Source organism: Capsella rubella, unplaced genomic scaffold (genome assembly GCF_000375325.1).
Source record: "Capsella rubella cultivar Monte Gargano unplaced genomic scaffold, Caprub1_0 scaffold_7, whole genome shotgun sequence".
Lineage (NCBI taxonomy): Eukaryota > Viridiplantae > Streptophyta > Magnoliopsida > Brassicales > Brassicaceae > Capsella > Capsella rubella.
The window spans coordinates 1357769-1366949 of record NW_006238917.1 but is presented as its reverse complement, the minus strand read 5'-3'; the positions used below and the strand labels follow the sequence as shown (position 1 = coordinate 1366949).

The 9181-nt window shown below is 36.7% G+C and overlaps 2 protein-coding genes and 1 non-coding gene across 5 annotated transcripts; all 3 read right to left on the bottom strand.

The window, feature by feature from the left end:
- Positions 1-54: 54 nt before the first annotated feature.
- On the bottom strand, positions 55-5148 carry LOC17877884 (vam6/Vps39-like protein). The gene is made up of 12 exons (XM_006283001.2): positions 4502-5148; positions 4186-4397; positions 3834-3965; positions 3598-3741; positions 3246-3358; positions 2698-3133; positions 2196-2525; positions 1771-1992; positions 1444-1686; positions 757-1212; positions 561-659; positions 55-358 (listed from the first exon to the last, which is right to left on the bottom strand). Exons 1-12 carry the CDS (start codon positions 4914-4916, stop codon positions 158-160), a joined length of 3003 nt encoding a protein of 1000 aa, XP_006283063.1. The 5' UTR covers positions 4917-5148; the 3' UTR covers positions 55-157.
- A 66-nt stretch (positions 5149-5214) lies between these two features.
- On the bottom strand, positions 5215-5288 carry TRNAI-UAU. Its single transcript has one exon. It is a non-coding gene; the product is annotated as a tRNA-Ile (tRNA).
- Positions 5289-5465: 177 nt separating this feature from the next.
- On the bottom strand, positions 5466-7917 carry LOC17878307 (phosphatidylinositol transfer protein 3). 3 transcript variants are annotated; one of them, XM_006285721.2, is made up of 6 exons: positions 7777-7917; positions 6954-7057; positions 6693-6869; positions 6509-6607; positions 6162-6407; positions 5466-6054 (listed from the first exon to the last, which is right to left on the bottom strand). In XM_006285721.2, the coding sequence occupies exons 2-6, from the start codon at positions 7008-7010 to the stop codon at positions 5752-5754; spliced, it is 882 nt and encodes a 293-aa protein (XP_006285783.1). In that variant the 5' UTR covers positions 7011-7057; positions 7777-7917; the 3' UTR covers positions 5466-5751. The 3 variants fall into 3 exon arrangements, with proteins under 3 accessions (XP_006285783.1, XP_023635421.1, XP_023635422.1); XM_023779653.1 differs by lacking the exon at positions 7777-7917 and adding an exon at positions 7523-7720; XM_023779654.1 differs by lacking the exon at positions 7777-7917 and adding an exon at positions 7232-7464.
- Between the last annotated feature and the right edge of the window lie 1264 nt (positions 7918-9181).

Here is a 9181-nt window from a genome sequence, read left to right as displayed (position 1 = left end):
CCTACTCTCTCTCTCTCTCTCTCTCTCTCTCTCTCTCTCTAAACAGACAAACAATGAAAGGAGCTTCTTCTTTAATTAACTGCACTTTGGGAGTTTTGTATAAACAAAACAGATGGTCTTAAAACCTGTCTTTGTTACAGTAATGATGATGATGACCTCATCGTCTTCTTCCATGTGATGTCTTTGAAACAGCTTTCATGCCTTGAGAATCTCTGAAGCAGACAAAGTGAACTAAAGTTTTCCCGTTGGGGTACACAGCAAAGACGCTTGTCCCTATCTTCTTGTTGCACAATGAGCACATGCTATCACTTGTTACTTGCGCTACTCCTTTCCTATGTTTGTACAGTTCCTCTTTCACCTATATTTGTTTCACATTAATTTGCTTCGTTACTAATTGACATCAAGCCTAAGGGTTTCTTTTTATGCTAGGTGCCAGCAGTTTATATTAGTAAAGCGTATGTGGTTTCAGTTGAATTATTCTTCAAAATAAGGTTTGATCGAGAAAGATATCGTTTATGCATGTGATGTGATTACTTTGGCTTCCAGAAACACAAACATACCTGTAAGTTTTCACTCTGCCTCAAACTCTTGATGACTGAATAGTTCCTGTGTGCTTCACTTGAATTTCTTAGGAGGGGTGCAAGAAACGGAAGCAGGTTCTGTAGCAATTGAATAAAGAATGGGTGAGCTTCAATAAGATGCTAGTAGTAAGCCGCTATTGGATCAGTTTTAAGTCGGATCTGAAACATTTTTTACCTGAAGTTTAGTATCTCTAGGTAGAAGCTTGAGTGCCTGTGCACCGTTGATCCTTTCCCACCTTCGGCTCAACAGATCAAGAACTTCAGAAATCATAACGGTGGAGTCTCCTTCTTCCATGGGTTCTTCAGCCTCAACATCGCTTCTTCCACTGTCAGTGCTGCTACTGAGACCAAATCGCATATCCTCAGCACCTTCTATTGCAACAATTTTCTTGGATCGACCTCCTTTAACTTTTGAAGACAAAACAGAGTCCATCATCTTTGTGGTGTCTGAACTTTCAAATGATCCTAGAGCTACAATACGTTTTGCAAAGTCCTTTGCGCTTTTCTTTGGGTTCAGGTATATTTGCAGCACTGTGAGGTAGATATTGCTCGACGGTTTTCCAGATGGCAGATAAGAAATGGACTCATATATACGATCACAGTAAGCTAGCGCCAGATCAGGTGCATGAAGCTATAAGAAAAGTATAAACCCCAATAAGTTAAGCCATAAATAACAGTCTATAGAATCCACGGAAATCTGAATTCTATATAGTTTCACAACATACTTATCTATACAATGATATATCTACCCAAAGAATTTGCATATCAAAGTGTTTTTAAGCACAACTAGCCAACATTTAGAAGATTATTTGTTCAAGGAAATCAATCATATTTGGAAAATGAGGAGATTATTGATCGGTACCTTATGAACATAGATCGACAAAGCAAGTTCATGTTGATTCATTTTTCCCAATATAACTGCACGCTCTTCATAGAGAGCGTCACGTGGAAGACGCTTCAACAAAGTCTGTGGACTATATCCGGAGATGCTCTCTAACGCAGACAATAGTTTTTTCCTTTCGGGAGGATGATCCTTCTCATCCCATTTCTGCTGCTCACTTTTTACAGAATACAACTCGAGCACGTCAGAAAGGTAGATTTGTACCTGTAACGTTATCCAAATTGTTACTGCCAGCAATATGTAAAGTAAACTCAATGAAAATGTTTCCCATAAGTTCTATATTCTCACCATCTCGTTTTGGAGATTTCCAGAAACTGCGGTTTCATTCCTTTCCATCATAAGTTCTAAATATCTACCCTGCATATTTGGAGCATGCTGCTTCAGATACGAATTGACAAGGTCAGCCGAGATATTTCCAGACAAAAACAAGTCGATGGTTTGAGTTGGACAGCTTTCAAGGACAAGCATAGAGTACTCCAAGACAAGCATAGGATCAGTCCTGCAGAGAGGCTGCAGAGAGAAATCCAGCAACAGACAGTTAGCATCTCACAGCTGCTTCGTAGAATACTCAAGACTTTAAAAAAATGGGAATGTAGACTAAGTTATTTTCAATCAGTTCCAATATCAGACGTGGTTAACAATTTTTTAGTTTTCTATGACCATTTAGAATCTAATGATAGACGAGACAAAAGGTTAGCACCAAAAAAACTTGCCTTGAGATATTCAATGATCAACTCAGGACTAAATATCTGTGTAACTTCAGTTTGTGACTGGTTTGATTTGGACTCCTCTGATAGCTGATTAAGAAGCTTCAGGGCTTCATGGTGCATCGAATTGCTCTTGTACAATTCTAATAGTTGTAAATAACTTTTACTTTTCATGAGGATCTCCTCACAGATTTTAACGTCACAGTAGTTGACACCCTTTAATAATTCTATAGCAGCTGCAGACTGGCCAGTGTGTAGAAGTGCTTGGAGAAGAGCTGTATCAAGGATTGCAGCCATCTCCCTGGCACCTGAATTAAGTGGGATCGTACCACGTCCCTGCAGAAAAAAGATGTTAAATCCTCAACAATACTTTCAAACGTACAAATCAAGGAAAACTTATATTATGTATGAATCAGTTTCCAGGGAATTAGTCAATCAGTAGCTCCCAAAAGCATATAAAGTTTAACTATCCAAGAACTAGTCATCAATTAAGATAAATTCTATGCACCTTGCTGGACTTCTTAGACTTAGATGAATCATATGCCCCATATGTTTTACCAACAGCATCTGAAATGACCTCTTCTGTTCCTTCAGAAGTGGCCTTCTCAATAATAGCCGGCCTTCTCTTCTGCAAGTACTTTATAAGAGCCATCAAAGTGTTGTGACTCATCTTCTTAGATTCAAGGGCTTCATTGTCCTCAGATTCCAAAAAATACCGTGGAGATGTAGACTCCATATCATCTGAAATGCCGGATGAACCTCTTGACAGAGATGCTTCATCACCAGATATGTCCACCATCTTATCTGGTTGAGGAATAATAGTTGTTTTAGGAAGAATGATGGATGGATACATAGAAAGTACATGCGTTATATCTACTTGAGATGCGAGGAAGTGTTCCATGGCTTCCTCATAGCTCCCGTTTTCAAAAAGATAGTGAGCAAATCTGTATAATGAGAAGGAGACAATGATTATGAACATAAAGATTCCCATAGAACTGCACCTTACGATTAATGGGTAACAGTTAGAAGGTAGAGAAGGGCTTCTCGCTTACAGACCTTGTATGAATTGAACTCTCTTTCGCAGCTCGTAGGCTTGACTCCTCAGAGGGGAGTAATTTGCATAGAGCCAAGGCTTCCTCGAAGTTTCCTGAAGCTGTTAATTGCACAATCTGCGATGAAACTCAACCTTTTCAAAATATTTCAAAAGCATCTACTAGAGTTAAAGCAAAGTCCCATTACTTTAACACACCAAAGAAACTGAAATAGTGTCATATCCAACTGATATATGAGGTAAAATGTTACAAATTCTCTTTTTATTTTATTCTTTGTAACACATTCTCATATTCATCCATGAGAAACCATGAGCAGTAGCAAGAAACATTAATATTCTCAGAGCTAAAGTGAATACCTGGGCACCAATAGAGACAGGGAAGAGAACATAAACAGAGTTATCCAAACCAACAATCACAGCATTGTTGCTCTTGACAAGGCGACGAATGTTTTGAAGAACAATTGTCTGTATTAAAGGATATGGACTTCGAAGCAAGCGAACCTATCAAAACAAAGCCAAAAGGCATAATCACATAACAGGTTTCCAGAGAAGAGTAGCAAACTGGAATATCGCTAGGCAGGCACTTTATATACCTCAACTCGACGAGGCAACAAGGCTATAGCATACGGGTTTTGAATAACAATAGCTGTTGGGGCCTCTGACCAGCAAAGTCTCTCTGTTTGAAGGAGCTTTCCATTTTGATCAACAAAAACTCCAATGTTCTCCTAAAAGTACCAAAAGAAACTAATGAAGAAGACACTCCAAAACAATCTGAAATCTACGAACAGATCAAGGTAAGAATATTGCGGCCAAGAAGATGTCAGATGAAACAAATAACAGATGTTAAAAAACGTTACCACCGAAACACATTCAAAATTTTAATACAGAGTTGGTAAGAAAACCGAGCCAACACATTAAGCAGGGAAAGAGGAAAGCCATATATACCTTGCCCAAAATAAGTTCACCAGAAGGTAGAGATATGACAAGAGGAGGAGCAACCCTACCAGAAGGAAACACCTCAGAGAGTGTTCCATTGGCAGTGTTAAGTATCACATACTCTTTTCTAATCCCTAAACAAATGTTTTCTCCGCACCAAGAAATGGACTTGACAGTATCAGGAACTCCATAGTCTCTCACTTCTACAAATCCCCCTCCTCCTGGAAAAATACCACCAATCAACAGAATCAAATCTTCATCAAAATCCAACACAATGTGGTAGACTCATGATTCAAAATCGAGTAGAAAAGCTCAGAGATTTTACCATCATGCTTGAAAACACAGACCCTCTTTTGCCTAGAGAAACACAAGTACCCACGCCGATCATCCCAAGAATAAGCATTAGCACCTTTAGCTTTAGTAATCACAGCGACAGTCTCCAAATTAGGAAGTCCATGAAACGCGATTGACTCAGAGAGAGACAAAAGCAACTCTCTCGACGCCAATACCTCCATCGCCACAATCGGTTTCTTAGAGAATCCAGCTACGGTTGTCTCGAGCACGTAAGTCTCTTGATGCAGCTCCGACGGATCGGAAGTGGATGATTCCGGCGGAGAGTAAATGCGGAGGGAGCCGTCATAGCATCCGGCGAAGAGCTTCGAGCCGTAGGATTCAACAGCATCGATCCTAGCGGGACAATCTTTGAGAAGCTGGAACGAATCATAAGCGTTGTGAACCATTTCGTTGAGCTTTGAAATCTTCTGGGTACCTCTTCTTCTTCCGGGTTAATCACCAAGGATTCATGGTGTTCAAATCCAATTAGACGAAAACAAATTGGGGTAAAATCTGGAGAATGAACCCAGTCCGATGATACAAAAAAGTAAAACGATTTTTATATCAAAAGTTTCATCCTTTCAATTTTTGAGCTTTGAATTCAACTTGGAGCAGAGACAGATATGATTTTTTCACAATCGAACGTGCAATGATTATAGAGAAAAAAACACTCAAAATATAAGATTTCAATTAAATTAAGACAAATGGTCCCGGCGGGGCTCGAACCCGCGACCTTCGGCTCATAAGACCAACGCTCTAACCAACTGAGCTACGGGACCGTTTGTGGGAACTAATCAATATTAATCTAATTTAATTGTGTAAATTTGATTATTTCATATTAAGTAAACGACGATGTTTGCTGATAGCAATTACATAGTTCATCAGAACTATCAACTATGTCTATAACATCATAACTAAAAGGATAATTTTTTTTTTCTTTTTTTGAACAAAACTAAAAGGATAATCTCATAACTTCAATTAAGGAACACAAAACTAGAATTACACATAACAACAATATTCTCACACTTACATAAAGCTTTAATGGCAAGGGTAGTCTCTTCATTATCATATAATCTTTGGCTCACTTATAAGAAAAAAGAGGCAAAGACTTTAGAACTTTATTAATCTCCAAGTTACAACCAGCACATATTCTATTATTATTGGCACTTCGTCTTCTATCAATGAGAATAAACCTTTATCTTCTTCTCTTCTTGTTTCTTTGTATATGTGTATATTCAACTCTCAGCTAGCTGCTGATGCTATAGAAGTCGCCGGCTCAGGAACAACATCGGATGCAGAGAAACCGTTTGGTTTCGGATAGTGTTTCTCCTCTAGTCCCCAGAATTTTGCTGTTTTGAGATCGTCTTCACACATTTGTCTTGAGAAATCCTCATGATCATACTCTAGTGTTGCTTCTCCTCCAAATTCCTTGGGGAGATTCTCAACATCGAAGTGTGATGTCATCAGCTCATCACTTGCTTTGTCTTTCGGGTACACGAAATTCACCTTTTGAGCTGTTCTTGGGTCCAAGAAGTACTTCACAGCCTACACAAATAGAAGAGTAGGTAATGAAACTCAAGAGAGAGAGAGAGAGAGAGAGAGAGACAATTTTGATGAGAGTGTTGTAATGAGGAATGGTTTTTCTTTTGTACCCTGTAGACTGCTTGGAAGATTCTTGGTGGATTGTACAGAAAAGCCATACCGAGTCTCTCAGGGTAATGATTCTGTAAAATGTAGACAATTTCTCGTGTTGTTTTCATAGGGACATTAGCGGCCATAGACCAACCAGTGAAATCAATGAGCCAAGACATTTGTTCTTGTCCCTTGGGAAGGTTTAGGATTGCATTTTCAAGAAGATACACCAAATGCCTTATATTACCTTCTGGTGAAGTTGAGTTCTGTTTCATAAGATTGAGTGAGATATATATGTAAGTTTTTAAAACTTATGGAAAATATTCAGTCGTATATAAGTATAATTGCGAAAAATCGGCTTACTAACCTGCAATGCGGGTCTCATTATAAGCACTACTCTACCTTGTCGATCATGAAAAGTAGCTCTTGAAACTTTCCCGGTCTCACCTTCATGTGCTACTTGATTCTGGAGTGACAAATTCAAAAGATGATTCAAGCTGAACAAAAGAAAAGAAGTAAATAATAAAACTCAAAAATGTATATATGTGTACCCAACGGATCTCTTGAGGTTTGTATGTTGATCTCCATTTAAGAGTCTCATCAATCATTTTCTTGGCTTTTTCCACATTCCAGTTACGAGCATCCAAATATCTCCTCAAGGTAGCATCAGAGCAGAAAACTAAACTATGTCCGGAGAGCGGTCCTATCGCAGATTTCAGCTCGATAACCTGAAGTTGTAGAAGTTATTATAACTATAGTACTAAATAATATCAATGTTCATACAGTGAAAAAGAAGCTTCCATTGTAGGTACCTTGTTATCTTTGTGAGAATCATCCTCGAGTTGGTGAGCATTCCTTCTCTTGAACATGTTTACTTAACAATCTTTAAGCTTTAAAAAGGAGACAGCTTCAAAGCCTAGTAAAGATCAAAACAGATATATTGAAATTGCTAATCCACTTTTAAGCAAACCAACTCCTAAAGACTATCCAAGAATGAGGAAAAGAACCTTTTACTTATCAATAGAAAACTCGTAAACACAAAACCTTACATCTAAAACAGGATCAAAGGATTCTTATACTAGTATTTTACCACATAAAGATCTCAAATGAGCAGGTATAGAGACTTTTCGTTGTAATCCAACCTTTGAATCTTCTTAACATCTGACAAAATTCTATACAAGATGAAACGGTGACTAAAGCTTCTAGAGAACGACATGTCAAAAGACATAAATATGGAATTGATGAATGACTCTTGTGATTCAAAGAATTGATTACATTTGACTTTATTTATTAACACACACAAAAACAGCGAATTATATAGTACTTGGACATAAAAGAGTTAAGTAATTAGTTCCATTAAAACAAAACAATTCTTCAAAACCTGTTTCCATCAAAAAGGGTCTGTTCTTTCTTTTCTTGAATGGTCACCATGAAACATACTAAATACAGTATGATGATCGCGAATCTTAAACGTTTCTAAAGTATTCAGTAAATAAAATCATGACACAGAAAGAAAGAAGAAGGAGAAAAAGACGAGAAATTTACGATCGAAGCTCACGGAAATGATTATAACCTAATTCGCATCATATCAAAAGAGAGTTTGTAAATCGAAAGGTAAAAAAGAGAGAATCTGACCTGATAATACAGATCTTTCTTTCGTTTCGTTTCTTTCAGTAGATGAAAGAAACTGATCAATCAAAGAGAGAAAGAGAGAGAGAGAGAGAGAGAAAGAGTATGGATCACAATGGGAGTTTGGTCGTCACGCCACAAGCGAGAGTATCATTCCCACTTCCTAAGGACTTTAAAAACAAACAAATGCTTTAGAAACGTGTAGACACATTAGCCATTTTCTGTCCGCATGTAATACAAATTTTTTGTTTGTTTGTTTGTTTATTGTGAAAGGTCAATTAAATTGGAAATTATTTTTTTCTATTCAATTTATTTTATTTTATTAATATCATTTTTGACGTTGGACCAAAATAAATCAGATCTGAGACGATTTTATGACAAGAGGACAAGATCCCCACCAAGTAATAGTTTTGGTGATTTTTCCAAGAGGGCAAGATCCCCATCAAGTAATAACCTTCTTTCACGTTCACCAAACTCTTATCTGTCTTTGTATTTTTCTTATTATACATACATATTTTGTTAAAAAGTTAAATTATCTGTTGTTTCACGATCTAGTCCATCTACAATACGTACGTTGCTATTATAGTTAGACAACAACTTGAATTCAGTAATTAGTTTCAAAGAAAGTCATTAGTTATGTGCTAACCACTCTTTTCAAGGTTTAGAAGACAAGTCCATAAAAGACTGCATCAGCCATCAGCTAATTCATACATTTTTTTTTTTTTTTTACATTTTCTTAATTTAAATGTAACGTTTTACTCGATCTATCGACTTTTAAAAAAATATTTAAAAGATTCGGTTTAGAAACACAATCATGTGCGTATGATTTGGTTTAATCTTCCAAATAAAACGGTATACAGTGTGGCCACATAAGTTGGCATCTCTATGGTTTTTAAATTAAATCAGCAGCATTGACGTTGGAACAAGTATTAACATTAAAAATTACACATGTGACGTTAATATGATACCTAATCATTTCTTAATTATATAGTTTCATATCATATCTCTTCTAGCTACAAAACTTGTCTTCTCTTAGATAGGTGTATATTAAATATTATTGTATTTTAATCCTTTTCTTTCGGGCATAATATTGTAATATTAATCTTTTGTTGTTGTTACCACATCGTTATTTTTGGTATTCAAATGTTTGCGATGTCAATCTAACTGAAATTCAATAATTCAAGAGAAAACCAAACTAGAATCACATCAAACCAAAACGCAATTAAAACCAAACTACGGTTTTTATAGGTTTCACTCTTTCAAAAAAGCCAAACCATAACATATCTAAATTTGGAAGTTTCAAAAAAAAAAAAAAAAAAAAAAATTGGATTATCCACTCCTATTAGTCTTATACATGTCCATTTAAAATATTGAGATAAATTATAAGTATTTGGGAAGATCTCTCTGCACA

What these genes read in the sequence shown, in the direction of transcription:
- LOC17877884 (XM_006283001.2), bottom strand. Translation starts at nt 4,916, where the DNA reads ATGGTTCACAACGCTTATGATTCGTTCCAGCTTCTCAAAGATTGTCCC. An exon ending in AGTCTAAGAAGTCCAGCAAG is followed by an intron (nt 2,526 to 2,697) that starts GTGCATAGAATT and finishes TTTTTTCTGCAG; the next exon opens with GGACGTGGTACGATCCCACT. An exon ending in GGCAGAGTGAAAACTTACAG is followed by an intron (nt 359 to 560) that starts GTATGTTTGTGT and finishes AAACAAATATAG; the next exon opens with GTGAAAGAGGAACTGTACAA.
- LOC17878307 (XM_006285721.2), bottom strand. Translation starts at nt 7,010, where the DNA reads ATGTTCAAGAGAAGGAATGCTCACCAACTCGAGGATGATTCTCACAAA. An exon ending in TAATGAGACCCGCATTGCAG is followed by an intron (nt 6,408 to 6,508) that starts GTTAGTAAGCCG and finishes CTTATGAAACAG; the next exon opens with AACTCAACTTCACCAGAAGG. An exon ending in TCTTCCAAGCAGTCTACAGG is followed by an intron (nt 6,055 to 6,161) that starts GTACAAAAGAAA and finishes CTATTTGTGTAG; the next exon opens with GCTGTGAAGTACTTCTTGGA.